At 41.6% G+C, this 20,305-nt stretch overlaps 1 protein-coding gene across 1 annotated transcript in view; it reads left to right on the top strand.

Moving 5' to 3' along the window:
- Positions 1 to 20,305, top strand: part of COLGALT2 (collagen beta(1-O)galactosyltransferase 2) — a 72,073-nt gene that overhangs the window by 38,191 nt on the left and 13,577 nt on the right. Inside the window, exons 2-6 of the mRNA XM_006089855.3 lie at positions 3,132 to 3,242; positions 6,058 to 6,175; positions 7,102 to 7,236; positions 10,903 to 11,107; positions 16,436 to 16,555. Of these exons, the coding sequence (XP_006089917.1) occupies positions 3,132 to 3,242; positions 6,058 to 6,175; positions 7,102 to 7,236; positions 10,903 to 11,107; positions 16,436 to 16,555 (689 nt within the window). The remainder of the gene's footprint in view (positions 1 to 3,131; positions 3,243 to 6,057; positions 6,176 to 7,101; positions 7,237 to 10,902; positions 11,108 to 16,435; positions 16,556 to 20,305) is intronic.

Genomic DNA, 20,305 nt, shown 5'->3' with positions numbered 1-20,305 from the left:
CCTTGTAGTCAGGATATTTTTTGTTTTGTTTTAACATGCTCATATTTTGAGTGAAGGATAGCGTGCGTTAGAACCGATTCCCAGTTTCAGGAATTTCCCTGGACAGCCTTCACAATGGGAGACCCATGGCCCGCCTCTCTCAGGGCCCTTCATGGCTATTTCGCTGGACATCAGTGGCATGTAGCCGCGTGTCACCGTGCATGTGATTCTCGCTGCCGTGTACATCTCAGCACAATCGAAAACCAGATGGAGCTCGGGGCCCTCTCCCACGCTGCTTTCTCTCCCACTTTCCCACCTCCTCGGATTACCCCATCTTTGTCCAAGGGGCTCCCCTGGTGACCCTCGGCACCGTCAGCTGCACACACACACCGCTCTCCTGCTCCAGCTGGTGGGATGCCAGGCGGGCCTGTGGTCTTCCGCCCTCTCAGACCTTGTTCTGAAGAGAGGAGCTGGTTCTGGTCTGGTTCCCAGATACGTTAGCCTTGGTTTTTAGTAAGACTGGCTTCAGTTCAAATATCCATCTTACAAAATTGGACTTTTCAAATATAGTCGCATACCTCTTATCCCATTTTTTTCTGCTTTACGACTTATGTGTGACTTGAATTCTGTATCTATTCCAGGTTACTTGGTGTTTTACAGAAATCTGTCCCCTGTCTAGCATTGGGTTCCACTCTGCTTAACAAATTTCTTTTTTCTCTTGAACATTCCTGAATATTCTATTAAAGATTTTCATTTGTTACTTTTGGAGCTGCAGTGACCTCCCAAAGCTCGAGTAGAAAGAAGGAAAGCCATTATGGATTGGGTTAACAAAGTCCTCTTTACTGAAATTGCCACCTCTTCATTTGCTCTTATCAAGGCCTTGCTCCCAGGGAACCACTGTTGATCACGCCCATGGCTTTCTCTCTCAGAAGGACCTGCTGAATTGCCAATAAAATCCAAGCACTTTTCGTCCCTTTTATGAATCTCAGACATCTCTTTCTTCCATGACTTTTCGTTAGGTTTAGGTAACCATAGTACCTGACTTATGAAAAGAACTTGGATTTCCCCCGCCTATGCTCTGGAGGACAAGCCGCATAGCATTGGAGATATCTAATCTGTTAAGATATCTGGTAAAATTCCCTTGGGAAACCATTTGGCCCTAGTGTTGTTGTTTTTCTGTCTTCATTTCTTCCATGGAAATGGTTCTGTTCAAGTTCTGTATTTCTACTGGAGTCAATTGTGCTAACACGCATCTTCCTAGGAAATCTCCCAATATATCGAGTTTTAAATTTTATTTTTCATTGATGTGTACAAAGTAATTGCTTGATTTTAAAATGTTCCTCCATATCAATCACAATCCCTTTATCCTTGTCATTTCTTATTTTTATATTTGTGTTGTCTTGATTAGGTCAACGAGTGGTTGTCTTTTGTTAATTCTTTTTCCTCAAAAATTTTTTCAGCATTTTTATTTATTTACTTCTATTCTTTTTCTGTTTCCTACCTCGTGACTTTCTACCTGTATCTTTATTATTTATTTCTTTATGCTTGTTTGTTTTCTTGTTCTTTCTCTAGCTTTTTGAGTGGGAATCCAACTTCTTTATTTAGATTGATTTAAGGAGATAAAACTACCGTTTTCTCTGATCACTGCCATAATCGTCTCCCAAAATTTTGATATATAGTATTTTCATTATTCATTTTTATAAGTTCTGAAATTTATTTCTATTTATTCTTTTACTCAACAGTTGTTTAATAGGGACTTTTTTAATGGAATGCTTTTGGTTTTTATTTTATTGCTAATCTCTAGTTTTATTGCATTGTGACCAGAGAATGCTATTGATATTATTTCCAATATCATCGTATTTCTTTGTCATATAATTGTTGATCAATTTTTGTGACTGTTCCATGTGTACGTGAGAAGACAGTAGAGTCTCTCTAATGTTTTCTATAGGTCCTCTCTGTATATTTACTTTATTCCCATTTGCACCATCTTCCACTGGAAGAGAATTCCTTGCAATTTCTATACTTCCCACTAAATCAGGATTTCACAAACAACAGCCTGCAGACTAGCTGCCTGCTTTTGTAAATAAAGTTTTGGTTGGCATACAAGAATGCTCATTCCTTTTTGTGTGTTTATGATTGTTCTACTGCTACAATGGCAGAGGAAGTAGCTGGGACAGAGTGTATGGCCTGCAAGACTAAATATTTACTCTGTAGCTCTTAAAGAAAAATCTTTGCCATCCCCTGTACTATATCAAGGTACAAACATATTCACATTCATTATATCTCTGATGTGAATTATATCCTTTAAAGTTATAATTTTTTGGCCTGAATTCTACCGTATATGATGTCAAGATTATAACCCCTGCTTTCCTTCTTTCTTTTCCAAGACTGGTATATCTCTTCATTTCTACCTGCTCTGACTTTGTTTTAGATGTGTATCTGATACACAGTATGAGTTTGCTTTGTGGTACAATATGAAAATATTTTTGTTTGAATAGGTGAGCTAAGCACTTTATAAGTGGATCGGTTTGTTACACCTTTCAAGGTAGAACAGCAATAAGCTTTGTATGCATTATTTGAAGGCTTTCGATGGTACTCTTTTTTTGTATAAGTGAAGTTAATCCAAAATGGATCTGTGAGGATACCTTAGATTTTGAGCTTTATACTGGGAACTGTTATGGTGGCTTTTCCTTCTATTGTATGTGATTAAAGAAGCACTGGCTAGACATCTTGTTGTGGCCCCGCAAATGAACTTGAAATGAAAGTGCAACTGAATTACTGCTTAAATTAAGGGTACTTGTTCGTGAAGTTAAAAGGCAGAGTTTATATCTTGGATAAATGAAAATTAAAGCAAACAGGAAGATTTCCAAGAAGAGTAATGAATTTACTGTAGCTTCTTAATTCATTTCATGCATATACCGTTTTAGTACAGCCATTTACTCTGCTGTTGGCCGAGCCTTGTTTAAGAATCTAATGACACAGGATGATTTGAAGCAGTATCTCTCTTTCTTTAGGAATGTTTTGTTCCGTTTGGACTGTGAGAGGATCGTTTCCTTATGTACAGTTTTTAGGACTGGCCATTCTCCTGTCACTTAATCTGGGGGCTCCTTCTCATGGCATACCTGACCTCTGTTGTGCTTTCTCTCGTGCAGGGCAGCCACTGATCACAATGTGGACAACACAACAGAAATCCTCAGGGAGTGGCTGAAGAATGTACAGAGGCTCTATCACTACGTGGAATGGAGGCCCATGGACGAGCCTGAGTGAGTAGCCAGAGGACATTCTGTGAACTCACTATGGACCCTTCCTCCCTTAACCAGTTCTCCAGCCATCCAGGCTTCCAGCCTGGGAGGCGCCTGTGACCTTTCTTTGTTTTTCATCTGCATCTCTAGTAAGTTTCTTCCTTTGGCAGATCTTCATCTTTCTCCCTTCCTCTTTACTCCAGCGGGTCCCAGCCAAGTTCCAGTTCTCATGAGTTCACCAGTAAATCACCATGGTGTTCTATGTGTTAAAATAGTGATAATATTGATTCACATTTTGAGTATAAACCTTTTCTACTTGAGGCATCATAGTGAAAAGTTTGTATACTTTTTATATACACCTTGCTTTTTCACTTACCATATCTTGGTAATCATTCTATAGTTAAGTAGCTTCTTCGTTATCTTTATGACTGCAAAGTACCCATTGTATGGAAATACCATGATTATATAATCAATCTCTTACTGGTGGGCATTTAGGTTATTTCTAATCTTAACCAGACCAATTTCTTAGTTGCTTCCATCTTCAAGTCATTCTACATATCTTGCTATCAAATCAATCTATCTAAAATACTAATGGGTTAGTGTTTCTGTTAAAAAGACTCCAGTGATTCTCACACTTAGCACCCATACCTATGCACCCACATTTCCTGATTCTTCCGCCCAAAAATGCCTGCTTTTCTAGAATGTTCCTTTTATTTTCAACCCAAAGCTTTTGTTGGTGTAGGTTTGTTCTCCTAGAAGACCCCTCTTTCTTTATAACCACTTCTTTTTTTTTTTTAATAGCTGCCTTTTATTTTTTTCTACCGAAAGCTGTTGCCAGTCATTCCAGTTACAGAGCGCTGTCTCTCTCTCTCTCTCTCTCTCTCTCTCTCTCTCTCTCTCTCAACACGTGTGTTGCTTATTTTTTCCATCATTCTTTTTGACACAACCGTATACTTCACGAACATAAACTATATAACCTATGCATTTTTCCAAGTTTATGAGTTCTTTGTCGGGGGCTAAAGTACACAAATTATATTTCCCCCAATGCAGTTTTTGGCAGGCACAAAATTAATACTTGTTGAACAAATGAGTGAATGAGTAAATATATTACTGTTGTACATATTCCCAAGGCTACTACAATTCCAGCTTACGGAACTGTATAAGTAGAATGAATTGAGTTGCCTGAATTTTTGCCCAGGGTAAGTCATTTATTGAAAGCCAAATTTGTATGCTAAGTGCCATCCCAGAACAATTTTTTGTCCTTCTAGTCTCTCTGTATATAATTCTTTTATTATATGTGTACGCATGTATACACATATCTCAAATCCCAGCTTGTGATCCATATATCAAGCAACATTTAACTACAAAATTTGAACACTATCAACATTTTTGAACACCCTTTTGGAGTCCCTTATAATAGAATTTGGCATCATTAGAATGGCCCTGAAAGACTTTATGTTCCTACCTTGCCTCCTGGTAATTTTCTCTATAGCCAGTTTTTGACTAAATATGTTGTATGCCAAGGTCAGTGTGAAAAATATTAGGAGAGGCATTTGGGAGGGGGGTGATATATTCAGCAAAACAGGAACTGCACTGCTTTTCCTTGAAGCAATAATACGGGAAGGCATCCCAGAGAATTCCTGTGCAGTACATAGTTTTTATTCATCCTATTTGTATAGTTTTTGCGGTTTTTCATTCTCCAAGGCTCGTGTACTACCAGCACAGCTCTAAGAACTTGAAGTGGTAGCCAGTTTGGGCCACTATGGCAATGTCAATGCCCATGCCAATTAGGAGTTTTCAGAAGGGTTCTCGAGGGCACAGCACCCATCGGCCTATGTGGCCATGCGAGAGCCTGGGGCCGGCCTTTCTGAGGATGCCAATGGAGATCCCAAGGACTATGCATTGCTCCATGACCTCCCTTCACCCGGGATACAGCCATGTGTTCGCTTCTGTGGCATCCTTTCCTGAGACTTGCCCAAGTAAATTAAACCTTTCTTTCCCCTGGGAAACTCACATTTTTATGCTACAAATTTCCAAATGTACCTGATGGCAAAATGTATTTTAAGAAGTATCTAGGAACATGAGCTTTGGGGTTATGCCTGGGTTTAAATCCTGACTGTGCCCTTTATTAACTACATAGCATTAAGCAAATGGCTCAAACTGCTCTACACCAATTTCCTCATCCGTGAAATGGGGAGACTAGTAATACAGTTCATGGATCCCATATCTGCAATTCAACTAATGGTGTATCGAAAGTATCCAGAAAAAAAGTATTACTTTTTGCTGGTGTGTGTACAGTGTAGTTAGGCCTACAATGCATCTATACTGATCATGTACAGACTTTTTCTAGTCATTATTCCCTAAACAATAAAGGATAACAACTATTTACATAGCATTTATATTGTTCTGTGTATTCAAAATAATCGTTAGAGATCATTTAAAATATACGGGAAAATGTGTGCAGGTTATATGCAAATGCTTCACCATTTTATAGAAGGGACTTGAGCATCCACAGATGTTGGTAATCACGGGGGTCCTGAAACCAATACCTCTCAGATAATCAGAGACAATTCTACTTACCTAGTAGGGACTCGGTGGGTTCCCTTTAGAACCCACTGAACTATTTCACATAAAGATTCTTGTGTATGGTAAGCAGAAGTCCTTGCTCTCTCCTTGCTCCAGTTTCTCTGTGTGTATGTGGAGATGATACTAACAAGAATAGTATCTACTTCAAGCGAGGGTGAGTGGAAGATTCAATGAGTTTCTACATAGTGCCTGGAATATATAGGCACTCAGTAATTAAAGCTACTACTACTATTATTTATTATTATTTTAGGTCTTATCCTGATGAAATTGGTCCAAAGCACTGGCCGGCCTCCCGGTTTGCCCACGTGATGAAGCTACGGCAGGCAGCCCTTCGAACTGCGAGGGAAAAATGGTCAGACTACATTCTGGTAAAATCAGATGTTTGATTTCTTGACAACTGTTATCTAGAATATGTCCAGATCAGTTGTCCGAAAACTAGGACTGTGGGATCAAGTAAAACAATCTTATGTTTAGGCCCTACCTTCTCCACTTTTTAATAAAGGCACGGAGGAAATGTTGGGAATTTAATATTGAGATACCCGGATTTCATCTCAGACCCACTTCGGACATGCATTTTCAGTAAGCAAACGAGCTCTTGAAATATTCACTCTCTTTCATAGAACAGGCATAAAAATCCAAATCTTTGTAGCTCATGGGAGATGCTGTAGGTAAAATAATATAGTCTTAATAACTTTTCAGAGGAATTAAATCAATTGTATAAAAAGAGATTCAAATGAACAGCTCTGAAACGCCGTTCCATTTTGCTCCTGAATGACCTGGGGAAATGGCACCTCTTTCTTGGCTTCCTAGTTGCTCCCCATGATGCTGGGCTCTGGTGGTGAATTTCCATCACTTCCGTTAGAGGTTCCATCACTTCCGTTAGAACTGTGAGGTGGTCCAGAACGTGCTGGACTTGATGATCAGGAGTCAATATTTTGTTCCATCCTCGTCCTCCATTTACCTCTCTCCACTGGAAAGGACGTCTTCTTAAGCAGCTAGTTCCCATTTCCCTTTTGAATATTGTGGGTTGGGTCTTGGTTGCGTGTGTCCCCAGCGTGGTAACACCAATTCATTGCCTGGTGCCTTTTGCGGAGCTGAACATGTAGAAGTTAGACTAAGTGTGTTTAGTCTGAATGAAAGCCATCCTGTTGCAATGAGCTCCCACAAGGAGAACATAGATAACTGGTACCACATCTCATGAGCCAGCCTCTGTGATCCCTGGAGGTGTTGGGTTACTCCTGAACCCATGACGACAAGTATCTTTTCACCTGACTTTATCTTTTTCTTTTCCTAGTTCATAGATGTTGACAACTTCCTGACTAATCCACAGACCCTCAATCTACTGATTGCCGAAAACAAAACCATCGTGGCCCCCATGCTGGAGTCCCGGGGCCTGTACTCCAATTTCTGGTGCGGAATCACACCTCAGGCAAGTCTGTGGCTAATGAGTGAAAGCTATGAGTTTTAACAAGGCGGCTCCGAGTCACCAGTTGCCCTATTAACCTTTTTCTCATTTCCTCCTTTGAAAGATGCATGCCATTTCAGAGCAAGCATTTTCAGGAAAGGAGATATGTCCAGGTCCAATGCCACCACCCAGTGAGTGCTTCTGAATTAATGAATTATGAAGAAAACATTCTAGTGACTTTAGCATTAGAAGCTTAAATGAATCAATAAAGCTTGCTGGCATTTGTACTTTTTTTCTTTCTGACTCAGAGATTTTTTTAAAAATTTAATAGGTGGTGTGTTTGTTTTTTTTGTTTTGTTTTTTTTTTGTTTTTTGGTCATTAACACTATCATAAGAATACTATAGAAAAATTTAAAGATGAAAAAAGATAAAAATATCAGGTTAATCCCCACCACTCTAACATCATAGATAACAGTTTGCATTTCCTTAATAACTATATCAAGTGGCTATAGTGCAACTTAACCTTTCTCTTAGTTTAAAAACATTTAAGTTGTTTGCAACTTTTAACTATAAGGACCGTCATGATTAATATAATTTTTTTGTATTTAATATTATTTCTTTAGGATAGCTTCTTAGAAGTGGAATTACTTAGTCAAAGAGTATAAATATTTTTATGACCTTTGATATATGTTGCCAAATTTATTTCTAAAGAGATCCAATAATTAGAACTGCTATGGTAGCTTGTTTTTACAAAATTCATGTTAAAATTGGAATTCTTTTTACAAAATTCATGTTAAAATTGGAATTCTTTTATTTCCATCACCTCTCTTTTCCACTGTAAAATCTTTAAAGTCTAGAGATCTGTTACAGTGAATGCTTATGGCTGGTTGTAGTTTTACTCTTTAGTTAATAAATGCGAGAGATAAACTGATCAATGTCGTATATATCAATATAGAATAAAGATGTGCTTAAGGAAAATATATATATATGTTAAATGTGGTCTCAGACCCAAGGGGCTACAATTGTGCGTCCCTCTTTTATATTTTGTTTGGTTTGGGGCCAAATGATAAATGTCTAATAATTGGCTCTCTGTGGGAGGAAAATCCTGATTGGTAACATTTGCCAGTTTTCATGGTGTAAGTTACTCCCACCATGCAGACTACTTAAATGTTGTTTAAGCTAAGGGAAAGGTTAAGTAAATTGCAGTGTAGCTACTTGATGAGATAATTATTAAAAATATGCATAGCTGACATCTGTGGTTCTGTTAGATGGTGGCATTAACTTGATTTTTATTTTTACAGCTGTCAACATGTCAACTGGCTTGCACAGTTCCTGAAAACATAGCAGTCAGTGGTTCTAACACACTACTGGACGAGGCATTTCTCTTTCGCTACAGTATTTCCCGCAGTCCCAAGAGGTTTCAGATGCATGTTATTAGCCACATCTCTTCTAGGGAAGCATTAAGTTCATATTTGTACAAGTCATTCAGTTCTTGGTCTGGAACGTTATTTAGGTGCATTTGAATTCGCACACTCTTAGTTAATGATCTGCAGTGTCTCGCGTGGCAGAATCACTCGGTTGTTTTTAATGAGTTATGCTGTGACATCAGCCATAAGGGTGGATTATTCTAGGGACTGGAGCCTCCAGGTTTCAATTATCTTCTTGTTTGCTTTCATCATGAAAAGCAAATAGGAGAAATTGCTCACTTATTTTGCACAATAAGAGTAAAAAACCTGGCCCCGGCTAGTGTGACTCAGTTGGAGCATCATCCTGTACACCAGAATGGTTTCGGGTTCGATTTCCAATCAGGGCACATACCTAGGTTATGGGTTGGATCCCCTGGTCAGAGTACATGTGGGAGGCAACCAATCGATGTTTCTCACACTGATGTTTCCCTCCCTCCCTCCCGCTTTAAAATCAATAACCATATTCTCAGGTGAGGATTTTTTTGTAAGTAAAAATTTGAACACTTTAGGGGCAATTCTAATTTTTACCCCTCTACCCTTGGCTGCCATCCCCAGTCAGGCTTCTGCTGGGGCAGTCAGTGACGTCATATGCTTCAGGCAGGCCCTGGTCTCCAGAGCATCCAAAACAAAGCGGCCCTAGTGTTGCTGTCTGGCCAGTGAACAAGAATTATTACCAACAGCATTCAACTTATGTGGGGACAAAAGATACAGTTTTCACCTCTGCCTGTCTGCAGGAGGCATGTTAACTCCCTCTCTCTGCTCCCTTCCTCCCTGCCGCCTGGATATTCAGTGATTCATCATCATCATGACATTTCCAATCTTCTCATTCTGAGAATATTGTGCCTAAGTTGTCCAGAACTTTATATTTGACATGCGTTCTTAAAGACCAGCCTTCCCTTTATCCCTTGGGAAAAATGTTTTCAAGTTGAAGTATTAGGAGAACCCATGTTCTAACTTAAGGATATTAAGTGATCCTTCATTTAAAAGCTAATAAAAAATTTTACTACTAATAATACTCCCTATAATGAACCACAGTTTTCAAAGTATCTTCATAGACCTTAGTGCTTGTGATCCATTCTACGCCGTGTGAGAAGAAACTCAAAGAGATCAAACATGGGCTGAGATCAAACAGCTGGAAGATGGTTCAAGTAACTCTAAGCCTCACATCCTCTAAGTTTCAATTTGCATGGCTTCAACCTTGCCACGTGGTCAGGGTTAGGGTTAGCTCAGCTGGAACACTCATCTAGACACTAAAGCAGCGGTTCTCAACCTGTGGGTCGCGAGCAATGAAAATACATCCTGCATATCAGATATTTACATTACGATTCATAACAGTAGCAAAATTACAGTTATGAAGTAGCAACGAAAATAATTTTATGGTTGGGGGTCACCACAACATGAGGAACTGTATTAAAGGGTCGCGGCATTAGGAAGGTTGAGAACCACTGCAAGGGATTGCCCGAGGCGTGAAAGAGGCTGCAATGCCTTGTGTGTGGGCCCTGACATCACAACAGAAAATGTGACCACAAAGTCAAGGGATTGGTTGCCCTGTGTGCTTGCCCACAAGGAACTTTCCAAAGGGGAATTCTTTTGAGCAGTGACAGCTCACCAGAATATTGAATAAATAACTTCATAGAAAGAAGACCCTATTTCTATGTCTCAGTACTGCATGTTGAGTTAAAAATATTAACCAATGTAATGTAGCCATTTTAATAATAGCCAATGATGCTTTCTCAGTGCCAACACTATTATAAGCACTCTGAATTGTTAAGGCATCCATCCCCATGGAGTGGAAAGGGCCGTCACTTCTGTTTTACAGATGAGGAACTAGGTTGAGTACTCTGACCAATACCTGCAGACAATAAGTAGCAGAGGTGGGAGTTGAACTCAGGCCGGCAGACACCTTCATTGCTTGGCTTTGCCACCTCTTCATACTCATGCTTCAATCATAAGTCAACATAAAATGTACTTCTATGAAATTATTAAATCAAGAGATAGGCTGAAACCAAAATTATTTCTGATAACAGGACCCTTTTAGTATTACTTAATCTGTAAATAGTTCTTGAGCTCAATCCTAATTCTTAGGCCAAGATAAAAAGAGTGAAGGTGACTTTGCTTGGGGACTTCTAACTGGTGCTGACTTAGAAGGAATCGGCTGGCAGATGACCATGAAAGATGAAGTCTCAGACGAGAGAACACAGCCTCCCTGCTTGCTCTTTTGCAGGGCTTCTATAAACGGACCCCGGACTACCTTCAGATCAGAGAATGGAAGAGGATGGGCTGCTTTCCCGTCCCCATGGTCCACTCCACACTCCTGATTGACCTCAGGAAGGAAGCCTCTGACAAGCTCATGTTCTATCCCCCGCACCAGGACTACACCTGGACCTTCGATGACATCATCGTCTTCGCCTTCTCCAGCAGGCAAGCAGGTACTGTTGGTATTGGGTGGCACCGCCCCCAGGGAAACACTGCAAATAACCAGCCTCTTTGTTTTGTGTCTAAGGAAATGGGCTTCTGCAGGTAGTGTTAGAGGCAATTGATTGCTGCAGTTCTCACCCCAGCACCCTCTGTGTTGCTGTCCCTGTGAGCACCAATGACCAAGAGCCCTTACCCAGAATCCACTCTTGTTACTGAGCAGTGGGAGGAGGGTGGTGGTGGTGGTGGTAGCCAGGGGCAATTATTGGTTCTCTGTGGTGCTACTGCATTGCTTTGTCCATTGTAGGAGCCCTTTTATTAATCAGAAACTGTGACAGAGACCAAAACAACACTGGAAAAAAATAAATAAACCCAGACTTTAAAAATGGAAGATTATTTCTTCTTTAAAAAGTCTGAGCTGGTGCAGTTGCTCTAATCTACACATTTTCAGGGACCCAGGATCCTTCTCCATTGCTTCTCCACCCTCCATGAGGCATCATCCTTAATTGTATGATCCAAGATGTCTCATTACTAGGGATGCGTTCCAGCCATTGAGTGAAAACCAGAGAGGGACGGCAGTGTCTTCCCCCTGAAGGGTATTCATGAAAGTTGAACACGTCGCTTCCATGCATAACCCATTAACCAGCACTTACACAGGACAACACCTAGGGGGCTCAGAATGTTGTCTGTGCAGTCAAGAGCCCCATTCTCCTGCTCTAGAAGAAGGAGAGAGGAGATTTGGGGTGTCAACCACAGTCCCCATCGAAGGTCAGGCAAAGCCAGACTTAAGTCTTTCATGAACCACTAGGAAAGCATTTCCAGAGGCGAGTGTAAGTCTTTTAAAGAAGACAAGTCAGTAGGAATGAAAGTTATTTCTCTTGTGTCACCTGCACATGCCGTCAGGGAGGACATAATTCACCAAAGCAGTTCAACAGGAAGATACCCACGTTCCTAAAGCAAAGTTTTATTCTCAGGAAGGAAGCCAGGTCCCATTATCAATGAGCCAGAAATGTGTCGCTTAGCCACTAGCCAAAGTGAGTTTAGAAACTAGATGGATGGTGAATAAACTCGACCGTGTGGTAGACTTGATAGGAATGAGAATATTTGGTGGGAATGTGGAAGGCTGGTTTTTTCCCCCTTGGCTGACAAGGCCATTGGGACTCCTTGGCCAGATGCAGGCATGTTTAGGCCTGTGTCAAGGCAAAAGCAAGGTTCTTGTTCTCCTGTGGGTTGGACGTTTTCCTGAAGGTTCTATGTCAATATTAATGAAATTGCTTCTTTCCTCCTGGTCTGTGATTGGCTCTGACCTCCCCAGGATGAGAAGCAGACGCAGGGCCTTCTCATTCCTTCTATTTGTGCCAGGCCCTTTGCTTCAGAGCTAGAAGGAAGCACGTTCCAAGAAAGTGAACTGTGAACAGTTACAGTAACGATCCTCGCCTAACAGAGTCCCCCTTTACAGCATTGCACAAGGCATTATGGTGACCCAGGCGCTAAATTATGATGATAATTCTTTTAAACCAAGAACTGGATTTGTGGCTAGGAGAGCGACACAGGCTGGGAAGGAATTTGTCAGCTCTGCCCTTCACTTGTCCTATTCACTCGGCCTTCATTCATTATTGGCCAGACTTCCCAAGGGTCCTCCCGGGACACTGAAAGCAGGTGCAGAGGCCCAAAGCTGCTTGGTGATTCCTCTCTTTGGGGAGACGAGAGGGAGAAAAGGAAGGTGAGGGGATCAGGGCTCTAGGCCTTCCTCTTGTGCCTACCATCGTGTTAGTCTCTGTGTTTGGGGAGATAAGACCTTTACATGTGGAAACGTAAATATAGTTATGAAACAGTGAAAGCTGAGGGTCAGATGGGTGGTACAAACTGTGAACAGGCCAGGAGACAAGACAGAAAGAATGACTGCATTTGGAGGAATGGAAAGGCTTCCCAGATGGTGGCGTGGTCCTAAGGTAGCCCTTTCACTTTCTTGAAGTATTTTCAGGAGAGACGTGAATGCAGCCATCGAGTATTTCTGGGCTCTTCCATTCTTAGATCCAAAGCAAAGCACTTCCCTTCCCCCCTGAAAGAGTCTTGATGAAGGATGATATGATTCTTTTGTTCTCACTCTTGTGAAGCTCCCTGGCTGTGCTTCATCCATTGGAGCATCATTTTTTAACTGTCGAGAAGGAAATAAAGGGTCTGTGTGTCCCAGTTAGGACCATCTAGCCACAAACCTTGATCCTTACTCTTTAAGCTTGGACTTCAGGCATCACCACATTTGGGTGATGAGTGAAAGGGTCAGACCAAGTGCGCCTGGGCACTGGGGTGTGGCTGCCCATCTAGCCCAAGAAGAGAGCACAGGGATCATAGGCAAGTCTCTGTGGCTGTAATGAGGGCAGGGTCAGGAGTTCACTTCCCATTGTGGCCAGTGATCTGGGTTTGTATCGTGGCCACGGGAACCATCTTTGGCGCCAGCCCGTCATCTTTCAGTGTCAAAAGAGGCAAGATGTGGGTGATCTGCCTCCTGCACATCACTGGTAGTGACCAAAAGTGCCCCCATGTGCAGGGATGGCAATCCTGTGTGGTTACTGCTTCTGAGGCTCGGCTTCCAAATTCTGGGTGGATAAAGAGGCTCCGCATTGGCCTTTAGGGACAGAGGTTTGGCACTAATGACTTACTGTATGACCTTGGGCCAATCATAACCTCTCTGAATTTTCATCAGAATAAAGATAAGTATATCAATTTACAATATTAATATACTATGTGAGTATAAGAAAATGATGGATATCTTCATAAGGTAAGTAGGTACAGTCCTTTAAGATGCAGTATCAAAGAGAATTTTGTTTTCCCAGAAGCAGTGTTCACTGAGAGTACCAGATTCCTTCATAGACTTTATCTAGTTATCAACACATTTCCTTTTGAAATTTAACCCTTAATTGTCTAAAACTCATGTTAGAATGGTGACATTTTTTTCCATTGCTAAGTACGTCTGCATTCATTTCTTTCTTTCTTTCTTTCTCTCTCTCTCTCTCTCTCTCTCTCTCTCTCTCTCTCTCTCTCTTTCTTCCTTCCTTCCTTCCTTCCTTCCTTCCTTCCTTCCTTTCTTTTTACAGTTTACATTCAACATTATTTAGTTTTGGGTGCCAAGTGTTCCTCCTGATATTTCCAGTACCCAACCGGCAGCATACATAGTTATTACAATATTATTGACTATATTCCCTATGCTAATATTATTGACTATATTCCCTATGCCGAGCTTTACATCCCTGCGACTGTTTTGTAACTACCAATTTGTTCTTCTTAATCCCTTCACCTTTTTCACCCAGTCCCCCAAACCCCCTCTACTCTGGCAAACATCAGTCTGTTCCCTGTGTCTATAAGTCTGTTTCTATTTTGTTTATTTATTTTGTTCTTTAAATTCCACATATAAGTGAGATCATATGGCATTTGTCTTTCTCTGACTGACTTATTTCACTTAGCATAATACCTTCTAGGTCCATCCATAGTGTTGCAAATGGTAAGATTTCATTCTTTTTCAGGGCTGAGTAATATTCCATTGTATACATCTACCACAGCTTTTTTATCCACTTGTCTATTGATGGACACTTGGGCTGTTTCCATAGCTTGGCTATTGTAAATAACACTGCAGTAAACATAGGGATGAGATTATTATTTTGAATTAGTGTCTTAGGTTTCTAGAATGGTCCGATTTATCTGCTGTTCTTATTGGTGACGATGCCTGGCCTGGAGCCTCTGATACACTCTAATCTGCGTGGTGCCACAGCTGTCACCCTAGGACCCTCTTCTCTTCCCTTCTTCATTGACTTCCTCTTTACTGTGTCCCATCTTCCTTATTATTTGTAACCCTCCTCCACTTCTCTTCCTCCCCCGCCCCGCCCCTCCTCTTCCTTCTCCTTCTTCTTCCACATCATCCAGTAACTTGGTGAGACCGTGTGATGGAAAGTAAACATTTATGACCTTGCATGTTTGAACATGCCTCGCTTGTTTCCTCACTTAATGGATAGCTCAGTTAGGTCTCCTGTCCTCTTTTTACTGAAGCTTTGGAAAGTTGAATGGCAACTTTGGAAAGTTGAAGGGTTGAGAGGCAACCTAAACCTGAAATCACTTTTCTTCTCCTTTCTGAATTCATCATGACTTGCAAGAGGGTAGCTTTGGGTTTGAAGTTCCCCAGAAGCCTTCGTGCGGGCGCACAGCAGAGCTAATGACTTCACTCGGTGAAGGCAAGAGAAGTGACAGTGATTGGTGGACCAACCCTGATTCAGCCAGAGTCAGCAAAGGAGAGGATAGAAGCTCTTTTCTTCCCTGTTCTTTTCAGTTAATGCCGTGAGACAGCTGATTTGGCAGGTGATCCAGCTGACTGGAGGAAATCTCATCTGCACAAAATAGAGAAGGCTCTGTGCAGGTAGTTCTCTCTCTGGAAAACATAGATGATTCTAGCAATTAACAAGTCAGAAGCTTGGACACATGGACCAGAGCTTGGCAGACTCATTCTTTTAATGAAGCAATCTTCTCATTAGTCAAAACTGTGTCTGCTGCTGGGTCCCTAGGAGACCATCTTGATCCGTACCTTCCTAGCTATCTGGTTGAACACAGATGCTGTGTAATATAACTCTCAGAACTAGCCAGCTGGGGCTATAAGACCAGTGTTGAATACGAGAGGGCTGTGGCATATTTCTGGCAGGTTCTTCACAGGCCTTGAGATGCAGACTTTCTTTTGTTCCTTTATGAGTTTGTTCTAGAAGTTTCATGTCCATTGGTTGACACCAAATCCAGGAAACTTGCTCTCAGGGAGCTTGCTCAGAGAAGAAATAAAACTAAAGAGAGTCATGGAGAATTTAAATTTCCTTGCTTTTTATTTTTTGTTCTACATGTGCCTAGATTTAGCTCTCGTAATCTGTCAGCCTTACAGGATTTTCCTGTTTGCTTTCATATCAAATATGGATTTTATTCCTCAGTCTCTCGTTATTTCCTGTTGGTGGATTGCAGTGTTCTATTCTGTTCTCTGGAACGGGAATTCCTTGCCTCCTTTTTGATCTCTTCATGCCTCTAGTGTTCATTTCAGACCACAACTATGCTTGTTCTTTAGAGAGAAAAAATCAATTTCCTCTGAGCTGAAGAATGGCCCAGGCTTTTTATTAGACCCCAATGCTGTGTTATAGTTTCTTAATAAAGGAGCATTTTTGAGGTCTGCAGACAGTGCCTGAAACAGCTACTTGTTCAATATCAGAGCCAAACCCAGCACCAGCCACAGTCCGGCCTCCTTTTCCATAGTTATCACTACAGAACTAACAAGTGTTGTTTTCTGATTGGTCGGCTTTGTCCCTCTCTTGGGTCCTCAGGCATCCAGATGTACCTCTGCAACAGAGAGCACTACGGCTACCTGCCCATCCCCCTGAAGCCCCATCAGACCCTGCAGGACGACGTCGAAACCCTCATCCATGTGCAGATAGAAGCAATGAGTGAGTGACCCAAGAGCCTGCGATGGCTCGTGTTCCACTGCCACCGTGACCACCAGACACACCTCCCCTGCCCCAGGACCGGAGTCTCACAGCCATCAGTCTGCCTTGGCTGAAACATGGCTATTCATCTGCTCCTTTGTTCTTAAACTTTCCCTAACGTGAAATGTGAACATGACAAAGTCTTTTCCCTCAGGGAGCATCCATCCAGATGGACAGCTGGGTACACAGTAAATGCATTTCACACAATGTCATCAGGGCTATCATGGAGCTTTGTCTTGGGATTTAAACTCTAACGTGGCTGCTTTCTAATTATATGACTTTGGGCAAGTAATCTAACTTGTTTAGTGGTACAATGGAGATGATGAAAAGTTGTAGACTTTGGGGGAAGATGTTCAATGATATATATAAAAAGTCTAATAACTACAACAATAATTATGACTTCATCTTACTAATAGTTTATGATGTATCAGATACCATACTAAGCATTTTTTAAAATGTATTTTAATTGATTTCAGAGAGGAAGGGAGAGGGAGAGAGAGATAGAAACATCAACGATGAGAGAGAATCATTGATTGGCTACCTCCTGCACACCCCCTACTGGGGATCAAGCCTGCAACCCAGGCATGTGCCCTTGACCGGAATCAAACCTGGGACTCTTCGGTCTGCAGGCCGATGCTCTATCCACTAAGTCAAACCAGCTAAGGCTGCTTTATACATTGTCTAATTAATCCTTACAACAGAGCAGTGAAAGGGGTTTATTATCTCCATATTAAAGATGAAAAAATTGAGGCATAGAGAGTTTAAGTAACTTGCCCCAGATCATCCTGCTAAGGCAATGACAGATTGGGTTTTGAACCAATTTTGTTGTCTCCAAAACGTGTGTCCTTACACACTGTGTTGTTATTGCCTCCAGGTCTACATGATGTCAGGATTGGTAGAGGCTCAATAATCAGTAGCTACACTCATTATTATGTATAATGTACAGGTGGCTGAGGAGAAAGCTACAGATCCACCCTGCCTAGGGAAGGATGTTGGACATGGCTTCCCAAAGGAGGGCATATTTGCACTGAATTGTCGCAAAGGATCTAAGGAATTCAGTTGTTCATCACTAGAGCACAGAATGTGTGCATGTGGGCAGTGGGCAGGACGTGAGCCCAGTCAGAACGACTTCTAATGTATAAGAAAGGTCACTCGGACTATGGTATGGACACTACAGTATAGGGCAGTGATGGTGAACCTATGACATGCATGTCAGAGGTGACACGCGAACTCATTTTTTTGGTTGATTTTTCTTTGTTAAATGGCATTTAAATATATAAAATAAATATCAAAAATATAAGTCTTTGTTTTACTATGGTTGCAAATACCAAAAAATTTCTATATGTGACACGGCACCAGAGTTAAGTTAGGGTTTTTCAAAATGCTGACACGCCGAGCTCAAAAGGTTCGCCATCACTGGTATAGGGGGTCCAGTATATCTCTCTTGGTGAGGGAAGATGGTGTTTGGGATGTAAGCTGTAGCAGGGAGGAGATGAAAAGCAAGCGGATTTAGGATATGTTTTGGTGGTGGAGCCAATAGGACTTACAGAGACCTGGATGCAGCCTGTGAGGAAAGAAAGGAATCAAGGATGGCTCCAGGATTTTGGCCTGGTTTACCAGTTAATGAAGTGGGAAAGGCTTCATGGGAAAAGATTTGGGAGAGAAGTTTTGGTGATGTAAGTTTAAGATATTTATTGAACATCTGAATGGAAAGATTAGGAGATACTTGGCTCTATGAATCTGGAGTTCAGGAAGAGACTCCAGCTGGAGACAGACATTTGAGGTCATTCGAATTAAAAAGGATATTTGAAGCCATGGAACAGAGTGAACTTGTTTAGTAACAGAACATCGAAAGAGAAGAGGAGAGGGAGGAGGACAGATCCCTGGGGGAGACGAACAGCCAGAAAGCTGGAAGGAAAAAATGAGAACTGTTCAAGAAGGAGCCAGATGCTGCTGAGAAGTCAAGTAAAGTGAGGATAGAGAATTGATCATTTGTTCTGTCGAGATAGAGATCTGTGGTGACCTTGGTAAGAGCCACTTCAGTGAAATGATGGGGACACAAGCCCATTGGAGTGGGCTGAAGAGAGAACAATGGGGAGATGAGAGAATGGGATCTTGCTGGGATGGAGAATTAGAGGAATAGGATGGTGACTGGAAGGCAGTGAGAGATCAAGGCAGAGGTTGTTATGTTTTGTGTGTTATTTTTTAAGATAGGATTTTAGCATATTTGTGTGCTGAGAAGGAGAACTTGATGGTGTAGAAGAGAGGAAGATGACTGTTAAGGCTGAAGACCTTGAGAAAACAGAAGGCGTTGTAAGCCAGGGCAACATTGGAGGGGTTGTCCTAGATAGGAATAGGGATGCTTCTCCCATGGTAGCCAATGGGTAGAAGTCAGAACGTGTGGGTACAGATGCTTCTGAGTTTGTAAACTTGAGGTCAAAGGAAAAGGCAGGACTAATTTGACTTTGAATATTTTCTCTATGACATATGTAGTCCAATCAACAGCTTGAGAGAGATGTTGGAGATTTCAGAAGAAAGAAAAAGGCACAAAATATATCTTTCAGAGAACAGAAAGTAAATTTACTATGGAAGTATATAGTTGCATATTTGGCAGTGTTGAGTGCCAATTTGACATCTGTGGTTATAGTTTTGAAATGACTCAGTCAGAACAACTGTGTGAATTTCTCTTGCGCTATTTCTCTTGGTGCTGTGTAAATGGACAATTGAATTTAACCAAGATTGGGGTTTTGCTAAACAAGATCAATGGAAGAGATTTAAGAGTGCTTACTAGGAATGGTTAGAGTACTGGACCATGAGGTCTGGGTTGGGTACTGATGGAAGCAAGGGCATGAAGGGCATGATGGGTGCAGGCATGGTAGTGGGTCACTGAAGGAATGCTTGTTGGTACTAAGGTCTAGGACCTGGGAGTCACTAGGCTGTTAGACAGATCCACATGGATGCTGAGGTTTCTAAGAATGATAACAGTGAGACCATGAGCCAGAAGCCATAGTCATCAGTGGCTGAAGGGGCCTGATGAGGAGGTAGGTGGTATGAAAATAAGCATGAAAGAGGCTGGGAGTTTTGAAGGATGGAGGATGAACAGTTTGGAATGAGTGGTGGTGGCAGCTGCACAGAAATTTGGGGATGTGCTTCCTGTACAGCAAATTTGGGGGTGAATTGTAGGAAGCTAGAGCTTATGAAAGTGTTAGAAGTAAATAGGTATGAGGTATGAGAAGTTTGCTCTTGCAAATCAGAGCATGAGACAATGGAAATCTTAGGTGCCCATTTTCAGCAATGACATTTTGAGGCAACAGAATGTCATGTCGATTATTAAGAATATTGGATCTGCCCTGGCCAGTGTGGCTCAGTTGGTTGGGCATCATCCCGTGCAACAGAAGGTTGCTGGTTCAATTCCTAGTCAGAGCACATGCCCAGATTGCGGACTTGATCCCAGTTGAGGGGTGCAGCGGGGGAGCTGATCAATGTTTCGCTCTCACATCGATGTTTCTCTCCTTCTTTCCCTCTCCCTTCTTCTCTCTCTAAAAATCAATAAAAATATTAAAAAGAATATTGGATCTGAAGTCATAAGGTCTAAAACTGAGTTCTAGCTCCTCCCATCACTATTTGACCTTGAGCAAGTAGCAAGTCTATATCTAAGGTTGGTCTTGAAATTCTTCCATCCTCCACAAAAAACCACCAATAAAAAAGAAA

The sequence above is a fragment of the Myotis lucifugus genome, unplaced genomic scaffold (genome assembly GCF_000147115.1).
Source record: "Myotis lucifugus unplaced genomic scaffold, Myoluc2.0 scaffold_65, whole genome shotgun sequence".
NCBI lineage: Eukaryota > Metazoa > Chordata > Mammalia > Chiroptera > Vespertilionidae > Myotis > Myotis lucifugus.
The sequence above is the reverse complement of the archived record's forward strand: the minus strand, read 5'-3'. Positions and strand labels throughout refer to the sequence as shown.